General features: G+C 50.2%; 6 protein-coding genes across 6 annotated transcripts; 4 read left to right on the top strand and 2 right to left on the bottom strand.

Moving 5' to 3' along the window:
• Positions 1 to 423: 423 nt before the first annotated feature.
• On the top strand, positions 424 to 2691 carry ALT_0708 (chaperonin-containing T-complex subunit CCT5; the record flags this gene model as incomplete). The annotated part of the gene is made up of 10 exons (XM_089599023.1): positions 424 to 514; positions 577 to 625; positions 718 to 811; positions 867 to 950; positions 1016 to 1305; positions 1368 to 2016; positions 2074 to 2211; positions 2266 to 2446; positions 2502 to 2590; positions 2647 to 2691. 10 exons carry the CDS (start codon positions 424 to 426, stop codon positions 2689 to 2691), a joined length of 1710 nt encoding a protein of 569 aa, XP_089456687.1.
• A 2144-nt stretch (positions 2692 to 4835) lies between these two features.
• On the top strand, positions 4836 to 6494 carry ALT_0709 (bZIP transcription factor; the record flags this gene model as incomplete). The annotated part of the gene is made up of 2 exons (XM_033556172.2): positions 4836 to 5115; positions 5932 to 6494. 2 exons carry the CDS (start codon positions 4836 to 4838, stop codon positions 6492 to 6494), a joined length of 843 nt encoding a protein of 280 aa, XP_033412063.2.
• A 1069-nt stretch (positions 6495 to 7563) lies between these two features.
• ALT_0710 (Eisosome component PIL1/LSP1 family protein) lies at positions 7564 to 8769 on the bottom strand (the record flags this gene model as incomplete). The annotated part of the gene is made up of 4 exons (XM_033556173.2): positions 7564 to 8165; positions 8217 to 8400; positions 8454 to 8587; positions 8652 to 8769. The coding sequence occupies 4 exons, from the start codon at positions 8767 to 8769 to the stop codon at positions 7564 to 7566; spliced, it is 1038 nt and encodes a 345-aa protein (XP_033412064.1).
• A 1211-nt stretch (positions 8770 to 9980) lies between these two features.
• ALT_0711 (ssDNA endodeoxyribonuclease RAD2) lies at positions 9981 to 13373 on the bottom strand (the record flags this gene model as incomplete). The annotated part of the gene is made up of 1 exon (XM_033556174.2): positions 9981 to 13373. The coding sequence occupies one exon, from the start codon at positions 13371 to 13373 to the stop codon at positions 9981 to 9983; it is 3393 nt and encodes a 1130-aa protein (XP_033412065.2).
• Positions 13374 to 13803: 430 nt separating this feature from the next.
• On the top strand, positions 13804 to 17386 carry ALT_0712 (tRNA (34-2'-O)-methyltransferase regulator RTT10; the record flags this gene model as incomplete). Its single annotated transcript, XM_033556175.2, has 3 exons — positions 13804 to 13821; positions 13875 to 16604; positions 16652 to 17386. 3 exons carry the CDS (start codon positions 13804 to 13806, stop codon positions 17384 to 17386), a joined length of 3483 nt encoding a protein of 1160 aa, XP_033412066.2.
• A 766-nt stretch (positions 17387 to 18152) lies between these two features.
• Positions 18153 to 19275, top strand: ALT_0713 (SGNH/GDSL hydrolase family protein; the record flags this gene model as incomplete). Its single annotated transcript, XM_033556176.2, has 5 exons — positions 18153 to 18256; positions 18316 to 18398; positions 18457 to 18703; positions 18765 to 19020; positions 19072 to 19275. 5 exons carry the CDS (start codon positions 18153 to 18155, stop codon positions 19273 to 19275), a joined length of 894 nt encoding a protein of 297 aa, XP_033412067.2.
• Between the last annotated feature and the right edge of the window lie 281 nt (positions 19276 to 19556).

Raw genomic sequence — 19556 nt, forward strand, 5'->3', positions numbered from 1 at the left:
TTTTGGAAAACGTTTTGGCGACGGTGGGCAATCTCGACCCCAAGGATAGGACTGATGGGCGACAATGACGGGATGCGACCAGTTATTGCTTAATGGAGCTGATTTGGGGATCGAGATGCCCTTCGGGCTCTTTGCGATATGACGAGTCGCGAAAGGCGCGTGGGTGGATTAAACACGCTATACCGGATATGGCAAGCAGCTCACTAGCCCAACTGGGACATCTCCAGAAATTCTAAAAGTGCCCTCAATATCAGTGAACCCGGTTGTGTCCAGATCGTTGAACCCCCCCCCCACCCCCCCCTGCTCCTGCCTCATCGTTGCTTGTTTCCGGGACATCTTTTGGAAATTTATCTCACCTTGGTCTCAGGGTGTTCTCGTTGAAACTATAAGCTGCAAAATCCTGCCGGCTGGCAGACCGTCAAAATGGCGATGCGTATGTTTCTGATACCCCTCACCGAGATCACTCCTCGTACTGACTCTGGCTGCCTTGATCTAGAACTTGATTTGTCTCAAGGTTGATTTCACCTCTGCTTCCGGCTTCCTTACGCTCCGGATTGTGACTAACAACTCCAATAGCTTCTGTTATGAAAGATGAACAGGGTCGGCCGTTCATCGTTGTCCGAGAGTATGTTGCGGGAGCCCCCTACCACGGCTATCTTGACTTCAGTGGAATACGAATAATGGTGACCAGACACTGATACAAATCTACTTGCATAGCCAGGGAAAGAAGAAGAGACAGCACGGCACCGAGGCCGTGAAATCACACATTGTCGCTGCCAAGACCGTCGCCAACATCGTGAAGACTTCTTTGGTATGGTCCGGAGGTTTTTAAGAAAAACTGGAACGGCATCTAAGAATGATTATAGGGTCCCCGCGGTCTTGACAAGATTCTGATCTCCCCGGATGGTGATATCACAGTTACCAACGATGGCGCAACTATCCTTTCCCAGGTCCGTTCTTCAACCGCCTCCGTGATCATCGATTCGGCGTGTCACTGACTTGCGACTGTCCATAGATGGAAATCACAAACAACGTTGCCAAGCTCTTGGTTGAGCTCTCAAAGTCTCAGGATGAAGAGATTGGTGACGGTACAACCGGTGTCGTCGTCCTGGCGGCCGCTATGCTCGAGCAGGCGGCCGAGCTGATTGACAAGGGAATTCATCCCATTCGTATTGCAGACGGATATGACCAGGCTTGTGAGATTGCTGTTGCTCAGCTCGACGAGATCAGCGATGAGATCCCTTTCACCAAGAACGATACCGAAAACCTACTCAAGGTTGCGAAGACCAGTCTTGGTAGCAAAATGTACGAACTTATTGACACCGCCTCTTTACATTGTGGATGACCGATAGCTGACTCTACTCTAGTGTCTCGAAATCCCACGACCAGTTCGCCAAGATCGCTGTCGATGCGGTACTTTCAGTTGCGGACCTCGAGCGCAAGGACGTCGACTTCGAACTGATCAAGGTAGATGGAAAGGTTGGCGGTGCTCTGGAGGACTCGCTCCTCGTCAAAGGAGTTATTGTGGATAAGGATTTCTCTCACCCCCAGATGCCCGACGAGGTTACAGATGCCAAGCTGGCGATCTTGACCTGCCCGTTCGAGCCTCCCAAGCCGAAGACGAAGCACAAGCTCGACATCACATCCGTCGAAGAGTTCAAGAAGCTGCAAGACTACGAACGAGAGAAGTTCACAGAGATGATCCAGCACTTGAAAGACTCGGGCGCCAACCTGGTGATCTGCCAGTGGGGTTTCGACGACGAGGCAAACCACCTTCTACTGCAGAACAAGCTTCCCGCAGTCCGGTGGGTCGGTGGTCCCGAAATTGAACTCATTGCGATTGCTACGAATGGACGGATTGTCCCTCGTTTTGAGGACCTGAGCCCGGAGAAACTGGGAACCGCAGGCCGCGTGCGGGAGATGACATTCGGTACCACTCGGGAGAAGATGCTTGTCATTGAAGAGTGTGCCAACAGCCGTGCCGTTACAATTTTCGTACGAGGAAGCAACAAGATGGTTCGTGGGACTTGTGCAGTGCGGAAGACAGAGACATGACTAACCCTTTCCTCCTAGATCATTGATGAAGCCAAGCGCTCGCTACACGATGCTCTCTGCGTTGTCAGAAACCTCGTCCGAGATAACCGCGTCGTATACGGTGGTGGTGCTGCTGAAATTGCTTGCTCCCTCGCTGTGGAGGAAGCTGCTGTGAAGGTAGGTAGTCTTGGAATCCTGTTTCAATACAGCAACTGACTCATAGACTTTCAGAGTCCCGGCATTGAGCAATACGCTATGCGTGCGTTTGCTGATGCGCTGGATGCGGTGCCTTTGGCGTTGGCCGAGAATTCGGGTCTGAGCCCGATCGAGACACTTGCGGCGATCAAGTCGCGCCAGGTCAGGGAGAAGAACTCCCGGCTGGGTGTCGATTGCATGTTGACCGGCAACAATGGTATGGATTTGATCTTTGCTTGGCAAAAAGGTCTATGCTTACATCTGCACAATAGATATGAAAGAGCACTTTGTCATTGATCCTCTGATCGGCAAGCGCCAGCAACTTTTGCTCGCTACTCAGCTGTGCCGCATGGTTCTTAAGGTACGAATTCGGACCCAGGTGTAACTGCCGCGTGTCCTCAGACTGACTGAGAACAGATCAACAACGTCATCATTGCCGGAGATGACAGCCAGGAGTTTTAGATGTCTTGATATCAACTAGCATAATTGTCCCGGCTGGTCGTGCTGGGGAGGTAATGTACCTTTGTGATTCTATGTCTAGTGTATGTAGAACATGGCGGATGCATAGAGAAAAATGCCCAAACAAACGAACCTGATGACACATATACCTAGCAGTTTGTACTGTGGTATGCAGATGTGGATTGCATCTTGTGCCCTCATTATTGTTATAGCCATTGACCAGAGGCAAGCGCAGCATAAATCTTCCGGCCTTACAGCCAAGACGAGCCTTGTCACTTGAGCTTGCTTGTAACGGTCTATCTACCAAGTAGCTCACTCGGCATCTCGACTCTTGTCCGAGACGGCGGTGACAATCACAGCTGCTCGTAATAGCTCCACATGGGACATGTCACGTTGCCAGTCGTGGTTCCAGAACACGTGCGTAGAGACAGTATACCTATCATTCAATGGTCACAGTCCATGGATCAAACAAGCTTCGCACATTAAGCCTCGGAGTTAAGAGCTCGGGGGACTTTTGGCAAAGTCTAGAAAGGAGGAAAGTCTGAATTGACTGGCTTGGAGGGAATCGGGGCACGTATATTTCGCAGGATCGTGGCTGACTGGTATAAGAGAGGCACGCTGGGCAGCTCACTCCGTAATTCTTAGATAGTACCTAGTATCTCCCAGTCCGGCTGTGGTGGATTAGTGCCGGGAAAGATGAAGAGGACCTAGGAAATAACAGGGACAAAGTCAATGATAGAATTCAGGACTCAGGAGAGACCTTGGCTGACAATAATAGACGAGATAGCAACTGGCAAGAACTGGCTCTCCATCCTCCTCCATTTCTCCACATTTTACCTGATCGTTCTTTGTGATTTTCACATTCAACTTGACAGACTTTCAGACCACGTCATTGGGCAACGCGTTTCTCAGGTTGATTTTCTCCTTTTCTGTCCCGCTGGATGATGGGACGGTCTGTTAAGTGGAGATTGACTGAATCTCAGACCCATCCGAACAGTACTTGAAATAATAATAATGGAAACACTAGACAAAGGTACCTTCGTTTTTCCAAGTCGGGATTGCTGGCGTTTCCGGTTGGTCTCCTGAATCTCCCCTCATTGGACGACTGCTCGGGAGCTCCAACTGCAGACTCCGTCAGCTCTAAGGTACGGAGCTACCCAGGTAGACAAGTGTCTATCTTGCTATCGGTTACACATGGAACTGGAAGAACACCATCCTTCTGCTTTATATATGTACTCGACATCCCATCCTATTGTTCCACTTCAAGATCTAGCTTTAAGAATCGTTCATCATCATATTCTTGATCCATTCATCCTCTTCTGATCCTTTTTTCCAGTCAAATCATCTCGCCAGCGCTACTTTCCTGATTTCCGAGGTAGCAGGCCACGGACGAATCAGCGTTGGCGATCACGACATTTCTCCATTCTATCAGATCATCGGCTAGCCCCAAGCAGGCTGAGACGATCCCCGAGCAACGACATCTCGTTTTATGAAGATGCGCCATTGTGGATGATTACTCAGATTAACGACTTGGTTACCTGTCTAGGGACAGGCCAGTCTTGAAGATAGACAGACAGCTCCAGCACAATCCAACGAAGGACCACCTTCCTCTTCATCCGGTGTCTTACCTTACCTTAGTTACTCTCCTCATCCCATCCCAGTCGCATCATCGTCACCATCACCATAATCCAGCCTTCTTCTCTTCCCGTTGCTCAACCCCGTTTGCCGTTGTGTACGTGGCTGCATTTTTTTCCCGCGTTATGCGAACGCAATGATCAACTGGGAAGCATTATTTTTATCCTTACAAAAAGCCGGGTGATTGCCGTATGCCTAGATACCTTAACTCACCTCCGATCGTCCAATCTTCGACCTCCATCATTCGTGGGCTCCTTTTGTCAAAATTTCCTCCCTCTTCTTCTGAGCTTTCCCCTCTTCAGCTGATCTCTGGGGAGGCGCATGACATTTTTCTGGGTAGACTATATCTGTCATAATCTAATCTGCTCCCCTGTTCTTTGCTTCACCCAATTTGGTAAGAATTGAAGGTAATAAAAGAAAAATAAAGAATTTCCCAAGGAGCAAAAGAAAAGAAAAGAACGTCCAAGAAAAAAAAAGAAGGACAAGAGTGAAGAACAAAAGTATCCCCCAAGATGTCTGATGAGCAGCGTCAGCAATCTCTTGCTCGTCAAGTGGCTGCTTCGAACTACGAGAGACTGGAGAACTTCAACTTCTTGCTCTCTCGACACGATCCAGCCGTGGCAAAGTCTCGACATTATTCCTTTGATGCCGATACCGCAGCCCTGGCATCGCTCCAGAACTTGAATATGGAGTACGATCAGACTGAAGGAATGGGAGGAATCTCCGTGAGTTCATACGATAGCATCGAGGATGAACGCAGTCCCATCGATGTGAGAGGTTATCCGTATCGTGGTAAGTCCTGAGCTTTTTGTATCTCTATTTTTGTGCCTATCCATCTCCCATCTATCTACCCGCAGCCCTGTCTCGGCAGATGAGCCTGAAAGTTGCATCGGTTGCGCCATCTTCTTGTCTTTTGGTTCGTTTCCCTATGTGATTTGCTGGTCATGCGGGTTTGCACAGGGCTACTGCTCAACCTTGCTCGTGCCATTGATTGTTTTCTGGGGGAAAAGAATCCTTCGTACCCTGACTGGTTTCTGCCTTACCCCCTGTCTACTTGTTCATTAATTTGACTTTCGAGTTGTGTCTGCTCAACCAGGCTGAAGGGGTAGCTGTGCGTGTGCCGCTAGGGTGCGTCTCATGGGAACTACCCACGTTGAATGCATCACAGAAACCCGGAGCTACAGGCCTGGTGGCCAGCTGAACCTCATATTGGCAGCGTTGTATCCCTCTCTTTTCTTTTTCTCCTTCGTGTGTTGTCCAATTTGTTTCCCTGTTCTTTGTGCCTCGACCCCAATTGTCCACCCTTTCTCGAGAGAGGGCCGCTGGGCCGCATCCTACTCGACGATGATCACGCAATCCGTTGCACCAATGACACCGTCTGCACCCCAATCCCTGATGGACGCTTATCCGCGCTTCACTATCTTCCTCCCTTGTCGTCCCCATGTCGATCTCAGGGTTCTGATGCCTTAACGTTGATGTCTTCCCTTCTGATATTGCTTGCCATCATCATGTTCGGTTCCTCCTCTCGTCGTGACCAACCCTCACGCAGTTAAGCTCCTCTGCATTTTGGTCTGGTCAAGCTTTTGTACTCATACTGCATACAACTAGGGGACAAATCTATCAACTACTCGCTGCCAGACCAGATGCTGTCGTATCCTGCTCATCCGATCTATCCGCCCATCTATAGTGGCGATGAACTCGGCCACCCCCAGGGGGCCATGACCCCATCGGATGTTTCCTCGTCGATTTCACCACCCAACGGGCAGCTCGGCAACATCAAGTACAGCACACCCGTCGCCGGCGAATCCATCGCTTCCGCATTAGGTCAGGAAGAGGAACTGCGCCGCGCCGCCGAAGAGGATCGCCGGCGTCGAAACACCGCCGCCAGCGCCCGGTTCCGCATGAAGAAAAAGCAACGCGAGCAAACTCTCGAGCGGACCGTCCGGGAGACGACCGAGAAGAATGCCTCGCTCGAGGCCCGCGTAGCGCAGCTGGAGATGGAGAACAGATGGTTGAAGAACCTCCTGACCGAGAAACATGAGTCCTCGGCTGGCCGCATGGCTCCGCCCCCGACAGATAGCACGGCCCTGAACAGCAAGACTAATGGGCTGGCTGGAAGCGGGCAAAAACATATCCAGCCAAAAAAGAAGGGCGTGGGAACTGATAATTAAGCTCCAAAAGAAAAGAGTCCTTTCCTTCCTCGTCATTCACTCATCTCTTTTCTCGGATGGAAGCATCCTGGGGATTCCATTTCTATCTTTTCTCTTGCTTCGGCTCTTTGCATTTCCTGTCTTCAGACTGCTCCTCTGTCCAACCACAGGGACTGTGTCACATGACGATGTAACGACCCTCAATTTCTGCTTTTTGTCTCTTCTCTCATCCTTCATCATCTATTTTGTGTCTCGTTGATTTCCTTTCGTTTTGCAATCTAGAATCTAACTAGGTTTATCGTCGGAGTTATGGGTTCTTGGGCGGATTAGGCCGTAGGGGGAGAGCAGGTCTACAACTCTCAGTCTTGTATCCGCCGTCACTGCCAAATATTCAATGGAGTTGAATGTGCACATTCCGTAGATCGATCACTACGTACAAGGGTCGACATACTTACAGCCGACTGAAACTGAAACCATATGCTGTGTTGGCCCAGGAAGCTCCCGAGGTAGATATATAACCACCTAATTACTCTCGATATCATTCCTAAAGTTAAGAACAATCTTTATCTCAAAGCAATCAAAGGCAGGAATAATTAGTGTAATATTGCAACGTAAATTAGAACGGGATCAACACATATATCCACATCAGACTTATAAATACTGCTGCGCTTTACCACCCCGACCTGGAATATTGTTTCTGTTCAGTGAAATTGTATTAGAACCTAACCGTGACATCATGATCGGGTCAGGGTGGAAAGCGCAGCATCTGAACACCAAGTGATGGGGTAAAGGATGAGCGCCTTCCAGAGTTAAGTATTAAGTAAGAGGTAACCTCGCAGGTAGTAGATAAAACAGATGAAACAAGACATTAGGAAAAGAGGACAGAACCCCAGAGAGACAAAACGTCACCAAGCGAGTTGCGAACTGGAGTATATGGAGAAAAAAAGAAGCAAATCAAGGACGAAAGCAAGGGGATTATACTACAAGAGTCCCAAGAGCAGAGGTGATAGACAACCAGGTTCGGTTTCGCCATTACAAGCGCCATTAGCTTCTGCTTTTCTTTTCGATATACTGTCTCATCTCCGCCTCTCTAGGCAGCAGCGACCGCCTCCCTCGTCTCTTCTCGGCCCCGGGTCTCTACGTCCACGGTGCTGGAGGCCTCTTCGCCGTCTTCTCCGTAGTTTGGGTGCTGACCGGCAGGGACCCACGAGTCCCGATCGCCTCTCATGGGCTGGTCCTGCTCGGACAGGTCGAGACCCTCACGGTTCTTCTCGCGGGCTCGCTGGGACAGCGAGCGGGACCGCGTCGACAGGCTGGGCTTAACGGCCGCCTTGGACTGGACCCAGTTGGTGAGGGCCTCTTCACAGTCCTGGATGATGGCTTTGCTAGCCTCGTAGCCGTCGTAGGCCTGGCGAGTCTCGCCCGGAGTTACGGGGGTGTCGTCGACGAGGTCCAGGAGGTGCTTGCCGTATCCAGCGATGATAGCGACCTTCTCGCAGTGTTCGCGAAGCGCATCGAACTGGTACTGGAAGGCTGCCTTGAGCTTCTCCCGGGTGATGTTGGAGAGCTGCGCCTCAGCTACCAGGGATTCGGCCTCCGCGCGAACCAGCTCCTGCTCGAGAACGACGATGCGAGGAGAGCTAGGATCCTTGTACTTGAGCTTCGCGATCTCATCGGTAATCTTTTGCTTGCCTATTGAAACGTTAGTACGGGATTCTTTGGGATGCAACAAGACCAACTTACGGTCCCGGCTAGGCTGAACGGAAGCTTCAATGTTCCGAATGCTCTTGATGGTGACACGGTACTGATCATAACGATCGACAAAAAGATCTTCGAGCTCTCCAATTTCGTAGAGAAGGACACCAAGCTTGTCTGTCACATCAGAGACATCTTCATCGCAGTTTTCACCCCAGATGGAGAGTTGTTGCTAGGATGAGTGAGTCAGCAATTGAAAGACATGTGTGCAAGCCGACGACATACAGCAGCTTCCATTCGCTCTCTAGCAACCAATTCCATGCTACGCATGACGTTCTTCTCCATCTTAACTAGCTGAGAGAGCTTCCTAGCGAGATCAGGTCCAAAGGCACCGGCGGCATTCTTGCGGAAGGCATGGCCTACCACCACAACTGTTAGTAAGACTATTACCTTCAAGAAGTCTGTCTGCATGAATAAACGCACCCAGTCCACCTTTCCCGAGCCATCTGTTGGTCTTGGTAGAAGACAATGGCGGAGGAGGATTCTCAATCTGCGACGCCGTGGGGACGCGCGACTGGCGCATAGAGTACGTGCGATGCATGGTGGATGATACTTTTCTGGCAGCGAGAGACTGACGAGGTAGAAGAAGTCGAACAAAATGAGGATATACAGCGAGGAGGGGTAATGAGGTAGAGGTGAGTTCAAAATGGAGCGGCGCGGTTCACTTCAAAAGATTTTCTCCTTGCGCACCAATGACGTGTTGTAAAGGCACAGCGGATGCCACGGAAAGGAGGAACAAGTTCAATGGGAAGGGGGGATGACAACCGGATCGAGAAGAGCGTAGGTGACGAAAGTGTAGAGAGTAAGTTTAAGAGGGAGAGGGAGAGGGTAGTAATCGGCGGATAATTCTGGGATTAAGTTGTGGGGACTGAAATGTCTCGTCTTCTTATCCTCTTGTCTCTAGCAAGATGGATCCCTCCAAGTTCGATAAGGTAAATCGAGATTTAATCAAGGGAGGCGATGAGCAGCTCGTGTGCTGCAGGAGGAGTTTAGGAGCTTTCTCCGTGAGGGACGAGAAGTGACGTCGCGATCGAGGGTCGCTAAACCCGTTTCGGCACTTGTATGGGAGCTGCCCAAGTAACCAGTGGAGCTAGCTACTACTCGGTCCAAAGGTGAAGGGATCACAATGACGAGCTTACTGGATAGATTTTTTCACTAGCCGAATTGACGAATCAGCATTTTGTGGACATTGTAACTACCTCATTTATGCCAATTCGTGATACATTTAATATGGCCGCTCACGCGGTCATACCCTGTGAAGTGTGCCTTGGGCAGCGAGAGTCGACGGCAGAAAATCAGCGACGTCATCGATAAGAGAAGTTTGCGATTGCTGATGTCATCGACAGGGCCAGAAAATGGGCAATCGGCAGTACAGACGGAGTTTGTCCAACGCAACCAGGTCATGACTATCTAGGGCAGACTGACGATGACGATGATATTTGTTCCTCATTTTTTCATCTGGTTCAGGGACATTTTGTAGAAGAAGCTTATGCATGCCTTAGCAGTAAACGATGACTGTGAAACCTATCTTGCATGGTGTAGATCAGACCGCTACAAATTGATATTTACATATATTATTAGGTATGTTCATTTGAATCTGAGACAAATCCAATGATACAGATTGATGCCTCGGGTGATCGACCCGCCGCATTCGGATCGCTCAGATCTCTCAGGATCCTTGGCTGCGTTGATCCTCCACTCTGCAACTTCATGACGAACAGTGGGTCTTCCGGACCACCGGGGTCGCCATATCTACTTGTTTCTTGACCGCCGTGTCTTTTGTTTCTTCGGCGTCATACTCACACCGTCAGCATCGGCAGAAGATGTGATGGTATCTTTAGCTTGCGCTCTCTTCCTTCCGTTGGCTTTCTTTTGACTGTTTCTAGGGGTTGTTTGATCATCTGTAGAGGCATCTGCACCAGTATCTGTCTCTCCTGCAGACGTAGACTGATGAGCCTCCGCTCCAGCTTCCTGCCGTAGACGACTGAACGCCTTCTCCATTCTGCTTTGGCCTGCTGAACGCACGCGAGGCGCGAATGCACCGGCTCCTTGAGGGCCACTGAAGAAGTTGGTGATGTTGGATTGAGTGCCGTCCTGTTCTCTGCGATTCATGTCGCGGATGACTGGTAAAAGAACCTCGTCCGTGCGTTCCTGGCTCCACCCAATCGTGGTCATAAGGAAATTTCGGAGTCCATGTAGGTCGGGAACGCCCCATTGAAATGGAGATGGATCGGAATCGACCTCGGGCTCGAGGTACGCCTTATCTACTTGCGCATCGGGGAAAGTAGGAGGGATGAAGATCTTGGTTGCAGTCTTTTTGAACTTTTTGTAGAAAGCTGCGTGAGTCTCGGGGACGTACATCCCCGTCTGAATCTGCGTCCACCAGTCACGAAACTCCTCTAGGCTGGAAAACTCCGTGAGAATTTCCAACGCGGTCACCGGCCCGATGCCACTGATCCCTTCTGTGTAATCGCTACCAAGAAGGTGCGCGAGGCTGATGAGCTTTCGCCGATGAAGCGCATATTCCTTTTCCATGTCTGAGGTGAGATAGCACTCGACGAACTTGCCTTGGTTGAACATGTTCTTGTAAACGCGGGTGCCGCCAAAGAGGAAAATGTCGCTGTCATCGGTGATGATCCCGTCGACCAGGCCTAATGAGACCAGTTCGGCGCATTGAGCTTCGGCTTCCATAGGTGCTGTAATATACGGCAAGCCGAAAAGGCTCAAGAGCTGCTGACACTCGGTGATCATCACCTGCGTCACCTCATCTGCATCTCTACGGTCCTTTTTCTGCTGGGATCGCAACTGCCTGAGCTCCTGCTCGTAGTCAAATGCGCCGCTTTGTTGCACATTGTTGTTCAAAGTGGCAACGAATCGAACGTGCTCTTCGCCTTCAGCCGCAAGTTGTCGCATCAACTCTTCGTCTTCTGGGTCGGAAAAGTCTTCGTCATCCACGTTAACCACATGTGCTTGACCACTCTCGGCAAAGGTCTGAGGTTCGTTTCCGGTCACCGTGACCTCTGTCGGTTTTGCTTCTGTCTGTATGGTAACATCTTCGAACTCGGGCTCAGGGGATGGAGAGCCATGTGCAACATTCTTGTTGATCTCGGTCGAGGGGGTTTCGGCATCTGTAGCTTTCCGTTCAAGCGGCGCTTCCTCTACCGCCTTCTTTTCATCGGAGACCGTTGGTGCTGCAACATCGTCCAACTGTATTTGCGCGTTTTCTGTACTTGCCGGTACTGCAGTATCGAGTTTCTCCGTCTTCGGTTCTGCTTCCAGGTCTATAACCTCCTCCGGTCCTGGCATCTTATCCACATCTATCACATCCGGAGATCGATGGTCTTTCAGGAAGAGATGGTCTGGAGTCATCGCTCTATCCCGATAAGCTTCCAATGAGGTGTTGTCAATCTTATCGACGACAAATTCTTCATTCAGCTGCTCCCTCGAAAACCAAGGGGGCAGCGGCAGGCTTTCCTCCTTCTTCGCGGACTCTTTTTCAAACCCACCGGCTTCCTCATCAAGCTCCTCATGTGGAGGCTTTTCCGCTTTGGAAGGGTTCAATCTGATAGATTCAAAAGGAAGTGGACCATCGAACGGATGGTCCATGACTGGACGGGGAACGGAACTGGATGGCTTCCTTTTCGTCCTGCGAGACTGCGCCAATGCAGCGGCAAAGTCCATCTCTTCATCATCACTCTCTGCAAGACCAGGCGAAGTCTCCATTGGCGGCGCAGCAGGCACGTCGTTGCGGTTAAGTGGGATATCTGGCATGTCTTCGACACGGGAAGCGGAGGGCTCCAGAGACATTGCGATTGCTCTTTGGAGATCTTCATCTTCACTGTCGATAGTGCCGCCAGGAACGTCATCGATATGGTGGCGGTGATGAGGCAGTGCACCTTCTAGGCCACCGTCTTGAACAAAGAGGGAGTTATCCTCAGTCTCCTGGAACAACGAATCGCGCCTTCTGGAAACACCGGTCATCTGCTTCTCAATCAATTCGTCGGATGCGCCTTTTTGAGGGAAATTAAGTTTGGGAAGTCGGTTGAGACCTTCAATAGGAACGTCCTCGAATGCACCATCATCCCCATCTGAAGCTTCTTCGTGGTCAAAAATCACGTCCCCCTGGCCGTATCGGTCCACATCAATAGGTCTATCGGCATGACCTTCACCTTTGTTGCCCACAACACCGAGCACCCAGCCGCCCTCAACTGCGTTGTCTTTGACGAGTACGTATTCTCTTCCTCGTTCGCCGGCGATTCGCTGCCCTGAGTTGTAGAAGGCTTCTTCACCGTTCATGCCGTTCAAATTCATCAACCGCTGCGTGAGATCGTTCCTTTCCTTGACACGCTCAATCTGAAATTTCGAGAACGCCATGCGGTCTGGGAACATATTGTCTAATTGTTCCTTGGAGTAGCCCATACGCAGACGACTTCTAAGTCTGGCAGCATTCAGGATATTGTACCGATCTGTAGCAGGTAAACTGATGAAGAAGGGGCTGTCAAAGTCAATTTTGGAAAAGTCGTAGAGATTGATGTCCTCGCCCTGGTGGAATTGTCTCGCATATTCTTCCAGCTCCGCGCGAGACATAATGCGAGGGTCGTTTGGAGCTCCCATCTCCTCCAACGAAACGTGCAAGTCTGGAAGATGGTACGCATCCTTCTTCCTGAACGCTCGGCCCTGCCGCTTCTCTTTCTCTGTCAAGTAGGTCTCCTCAACATAAACCGGGTTGTCCGGCACCTCCTCTTCATCTTGTCTCGAAGCTCCCTTTTTCTGCCTGGCTGCTTCCTCTTCTGCGGATCGCTGCATCTGCACTGCAAGCAGCTTCCCAGCCGTTCTCACTGCATCTTCTCTGCGGCCTTCCCGGCGCTTCTTTCGACCGGCAATCGTCTGCCGTTTCAAGATGGGGGCTCCACCATCAAAAACAAACACCGGTTTAATGCCGAAGTACAGCAGCTTGCATATTCGACGGAAGAAGCCAACAATATGGGAATTACGTAGAGCATTACCCTCCTTGTCTCGTACGGCTTTGAGGAACTGATATATCCAGATTGACGCGTCAACTGCGAGACGCTTTTTGTTAAGCGTCTCGAGCTTGATAGGTCGAGCGCACGGCTGGACAACTGTCCACAAGCCCGTAACACCCATGCTGACAAGACAGCTGAAGTGGTACTATTGCCAAGGAATATCTGGCACAGAAGGTAACATGGCTGATGTAAAAGTCGTAGAGAACGTTTACATTGTATACAGCCAGTTATTCATGCAGATTGAGCAAGCCGAATACCCAACAACGTCGCAACGGCTGCAGATATTGCAGTTCGTATTGACAAATGCATGCCTACACGTCGCCACCTGATAAAGCTTCGAGGATCGCGATCTCACGTGAGTAATTAACCCGCTTCAGGAATAGACTACCGATAAGGGAGCCTTACATAATAGCCTCACTTGCGATAAGAAATTCTGGAATTTTGGATTATTGTCTCCGCGCGGGGGAAGTCGGCGAATGAAGAATTAATCAATGCGCATTTTTTGAGTTAGATTTTGTAGCAGGTAAGACTGATGTCCTTCTGTGACATCAATGCATTCCTCGCTCGAGGTTAGTGGATTATCAGGTCGCCGTTGACACCGTAGTGCTGACCAGCAACACAGCACATTGATGCCTGCCTCCCCGTAACTGCGCTAAAAGCGCTGGTTCTGGGAGACACGAGGCTCATCATTCAAGGCCAAGGGCCTTATTGTCAAGTGGTCAAAGAGCAGAGTGGGAAGCTCCTGGCAAAGCTCAAACCCTTCAGGAGAAACAATGTCCATGGATTCATTCTCCTGACTCAACACGAGCACGAAGCTGAGAAACCGTACACACGACTTGTGGTGTGGGGCGGAAGCTCGTTAAGGGTCATTGACCTGTCCCTGGCTAGAAATGATGCTTCTGGAGATGTGGAAGTTTCTCTGCAAGTTGTAACTGCGGAATGCTTGGCCCCAGATTGGATTCTCGCTGGATGTTCGCCAGACCAGAGCAGCAGAGCAGACCGAGCTTATGTGGTCACGGCTCATAACGCCATACTCAGTCTACATGTGGTAGAGAATTCTCATTCTGTCAACACGATCTACCTACAGCAACTGGTTACGGGTGTCAAGTCCATTCTTTTCTCCGCTGACACGGTAGTGCTGTCGTCTTCTCACATTTTAATTGCTGGGGGAACCGTCTTTGGCGAGATCATAGTCTGGTCTTGTTTTGTAGACGACAATGAGAGTCAACCCTTGGCGCTCAGTGCAGTTGGCTCCATCCATCACTTTTTCACTGGCCACGAGGGTTCTATTTTTGGGGTTCGGATATCACCTCCTATCAGCTCCTTACCGGGAGGCCAACCAGGAAGGCTTTTGGCTAGCTGTAGTGATGATAGAACTGTCAGGGTATGGGATATCACGGACTGTGAACATGCTTCCCGTCATGATCCTTCTGCCTACTCGACAGATGGCTTCGAGTTACGGACAACAGGGTTTGGTGCCGTTGCAACCACTGATGATAAATCTGGTTCAGAATCATGTGTTGCAAAGGCATTCGGGCATTCAGCACGAATTTGGGGTGTTCATTTCGTGCCCACGAGGGTGGAGAATCAGAGCAAACTGACCATTGTGTCTCGTGGTGAGGATGCTAAGTGTATTCTGTGGGATCTGAGTTGGAGTCTGTCGCCAACGCATAAGACCGAATTCAAACTGACTCAGGTATCGTCTCCTCATCTCCACAACGGCAAACATATCTGGTCACTCGACTTGTGCGGCTCCGGGATACAAACCACGATCTACACTGGAGGTGCAGACGGCTCTGTCAGGAGCTTCAAAATAGACGTAGATGATGCGGCGTCGATCTCATTACCGAATAGGGATAATCGCATTATGTTTTCAAGCGATTCTCGAAACACAGTTCCTGCAAGAGAAAGGTCGTTCAAAGCTTTCGCATTCATCTCACCGGAGTTGTTCGTTGCAACTACTTTCCAAGGTGAGATCCAGCTTTGTTCGTTACGAACAGACAGTGGTAAAGGACAACTCATCTTCAAGGAGACTCTGCATGTCGAGGACGATCTCCGGTCTTTTTCAGTAGTTTCCAGTCTACCACAGAAGGGAGTGGCGCTGCTTGGCAATGCACGCGGTTTGATCCGACTCTATACTCACAGTACCGGGTTGTTGAACCAAGTTGTACTAGCAGATGGCCGACCTCTGCAATTGTACTTCCTTGGGTATGATACTGACGCACCAGAAGCCTCGGCGACTCTCACGTTCGCGATATCCTACGCAACACATAGAAAAGCAGATCTCTTTCAGGTCACCATGCAAGCGACTGCCGAGCCTAAAGTTGTCAAGACAGAATTGTCTTTACCTCATGGTATGGAAGTATCCTGCGCTTCCTGGATCTCTAGTCAGTATCTGGCATTGGGAATCAAAAGCGGTGCACTCTTGGTATACAGACTTGGAGAAATTGGAGCGTCTCTACAGCCGATCATTTGCGCTCTGAGAGTCCATGGACGAGAGGGCGTTAACCAGATCACCCAGTTCTCATCTCTGTTCGAAGAGGCGGAACTTTCAACAGACTACTTCATGACCTGTGGCCGAGATGGCGATTACTGCATCCATCAGCTGGAGGCGAAGGGAGGGGCGGATGTTCGTCTCCGTACAATCCATCGTTCCTCCCCTGCCGTGCACTTGAACGTTGAGGGAATCTATGTCGACCGAAAATCACGAGACTTTATGCTTTATGGATTCCAGAGCACTGAATTTATCCTTTGGAATGAAACGACTCACACTGCGGTGGCCCGAGTCGACTGCGGCGGAGCACGTCGAATTTGGGACTTCCACCCGAGTCATGAGACTCCCGGGGCTGGGATACTCCTCTGGAGTCAATCCGGGTTCAATGCTCTTCGGATACAGGCCGGAATCAACCGTACCTTACGTGCCGGCGGTCACGGCAGAGAAATCAAGTCGATGGAGGTATCTTGTTCGACACCCGAGCGGGAGACTCTCATTGCGACTGGAGCAGAAGATACCCATTTACGCATTTTTACGCCTGTTCACGAGCGCAACGACACTTCATGGGGCTCATGCAGATGCCTGCGTGTTCTTAGAGATCATACGGCTGGAGTGCAGCAAGTTACCTGGTCAATAGACGGGAAAACGCTTTTCTCTAGCGCCGGGTTCGAGGAGCTGTTTGTCTGGAAGGTCCGGCAGATTCCCTCGTTTGGTCTGGCAACCGTTCTTGCAGCCTCTAGTCCCAAGGATGACCCGACGTCCGAACTGCGAGTGACGAGCTTCGACGTGCTGGACGTGGAGGAAGACGCTGATGGTGGCTTTCTTATTTGCCTGACATTGTCAAACTCCACGATCAAGGTAAGCTTCTTCTTTCGTCTCCTTGGTCCATTTTGCTAATATTATAGATTTTCCATTACTCCTCCGTGGTCGATGGGGGTCGCTTTACCCTCCTAGCACGAGGCGCCTACACAAGCAATTGCCTCACGCAGGTACGGTTCCTGGTAGATGGTTCATCGATCGGGCTCATTACTGCATCTACGGACGGACACTTTACATTATGGCACTTGGACCCTGTTCTAGAGCCTTACTACTCGACGTCGGCGTCGACTTTGCGCTTGAAGCAACCATTGGAGGCGCTATCTATTTCTCCACCGAACATTGCATGCGAGAATCGGTACAAAATCCACTCGAACAGCATCAAAACCCTGGAGATGGTCCGTATATCAGCGAAAACGTCGCTGATTCTCGCTGGAGGGGATGACAATGCGCTCACGCTTTCTCTACTATCGGTGGACTTCGCCGACGCAGATGCAGGAAATGATGTGTGCACAATCACGATTCCAGACGCACATGCCGCCTCCGTCACCACCATCAAGATACTTGAACAGCGGCAGTCAGACAGCCAGGCGAAAGCGCAAATTGTTTTCGCGTCCTCAGGCAACGACCACCGGGTCAAGGTCTGGTGTGCGGAGGTGGATGCCACGCAGGGCGAACCGGGATCCATTCGAGTCGAGAATCTAGTTGATCAGTACAGCGCCGTGGCTGATATATCGTCTTTGGACTTGATGCATGACGAGTCAGGGACTAAGTTGCTGGTGTGTGGCGTCGGGATGGAGCTGTTCAGTGTGCAGCTGTACTAGCGCCACCTTCACGCTCCATTATGTTTACGACGTAATGGCTGATTCTTATAATCCAACTTTGGAACCTTTTGGATGGGTTAAAGATATAGCAGGAATTGCTTCATTACTTGTACATATACCTGACGGCTGGCCAGTTTTCACTGTGTGCCGATGTCTATACACCTCCTCAGCATAGAATCAAACCTGTTCTCATTGATACAACGAAGATCCTGTTTTGCAAGAATGTCCTCCACAATTTCTGACATTCTGTCTCTTCTCCGTTCTCACTCGTTCTTCCGTGACCAAAGCGGAATAGCCAAGTCCCCTATGAACTAATTTGCTGTTTCATCTCTGCAAGCCACGGCACATGTTGAAACTTAACACACAATGAAGAAAGTAATGAGGATCGTCATAGTTATGGCTTGGTTCTTCCTTATTGCCGGATATTTACCCCGCATTTGATTTATGCATAGCAATCTGGGGTTGATATTCTGTGACTTGTCTCACTGGGTGACTCTTGTCCGCCGAGTCGCTGATGTGCAGAATCAGGATAACCGGGTAAATAGTCCATACCACAGGGAGACTTGTGACCATGAGATGTTTTACAGCTGTATATTGACTTTTACAGACAAGGCCAAGGTGCACGGCGCAAGGGATGGCGTTGGATTGGTGGATTCTAGTACCTTGATGGTCACTACAAGAACTGTCGCCGTTTATATACGTGAAGACTGTCTGATGACAACATATTGAAAGGTGGAAGGTTTTATAGATTTTGTTGAGGATAGTCATGAAGATGAAGTCTCAACTGCTCTGGCTGGTGGCAAGCACCATTTCCACAGGTGCTGCAAACCCCATCAAACGGGCGTCAGACACGACGTACTTCTTTACATTGTAGGCTGCTCTCCCTATCCCGTGTTTGATGCTGCGTGAATGGTAGGCTGACCTCGCAGTGGCGATTCATACTCGCAAACCGGATTCAGTACGTCTGGAGAACAACCATCTGCCTCCAATCCCATGGGTAATCCTGCCTTGGGTGAGTACTGAGTACTCCATGGTTCTGATTCCAAAAACCCCAACTCATATGAAGCCAGGAACTGGAACGACGGCTGGAGGGGTGAATTGGGTCGGATATCTGACAACCGCAGAGAACACATCTCTTGTCCTGAGCTACGATCTGGCGGTTGGAGGCGCAACCATCGATGGCTCGCTCGTTGGGAGCACGGCAAATGATCTTGTCGGGCAAGTGAGGACGTTTGACGCGACTTATAGCAGCAAGCCGGCTTCTGCACCGTGGACTTCTGAGGATGCTGTTTTTGCATTTTGGATTGGGATCAATGAGTACGTGACGCTTCATTTTCCCCCTTGTCTTGTCTGGGGTGAGATGTTGACTTGAGAATAGCATTGGGAATGCATACTACCGAACAAACGCTTCAACATTTGTTCCGCAGCTGATCGGTCGACTTGAAGACCTCGCAAAGGACATCTACAGCTCCGGGGGCCGCAAATTCCTCTTTGTCAATGTTCCCCCGATAAACCGGACACCCATGTTCATCCAGCAGGGCGACTGGGCAATTGAACATTCGGCGGCTTATCTGGCTGTCTATAACCAGCAGCTCACGACCATGGTAGAGAGGTTCAAGTCTACCAATACCGGCGTAAGGTGCTACTTTGTCTGCCTTGAGATTGTCTTTCTGACTCAGATTTAGGTCACCGCCGTGCTTTATGACTCGTGGTCGTTCATGACCAAGGTTCTCGACAATCCTACCAATTACGGATTCCCAGATGCCACTTGCATCAATGAAGACGGCACTTCGTGTGTCTGGTGGAATGACTACCATCCTGGGACGAAGTATCATCAGCTCCAGGCTCAGGACATGAAGGCTAGTCTGGCACCCCTTGGTGCGTGGTGATGTTGGGAGCAGCACAATGATTTAGTATAACGTAGCTTGGTCAGTCTTTCAGTTTGGTATGCGACAGACCATATTAGGGGCCAACATGTCAATATTGAACATGGCTGATCGAAAACAATCAGAGTATTGAAATAGTTTCAATCACTGTCTTGTTTGTTTGAGCGTTCGTTTTGCGTAAATTACCGCTCCGACTTGATAATATATGTTATGCCAAATCGGGACCCATAATCAATCAAAGCGCATCGCACGCACAATTCAGGTCCACACCAAGAACCTTGCGA

Source organism: Aspergillus lentulus (genome assembly GCF_001445615.1).
Source record: "Aspergillus lentulus DNA, contig: Alt01, strain: IFM 54703, whole genome shotgun sequence".
In the NCBI taxonomy this organism is placed as follows: Eukaryota; Fungi; Ascomycota; class Eurotiomycetes; order Eurotiales; family Aspergillaceae; genus Aspergillus; species Aspergillus lentulus.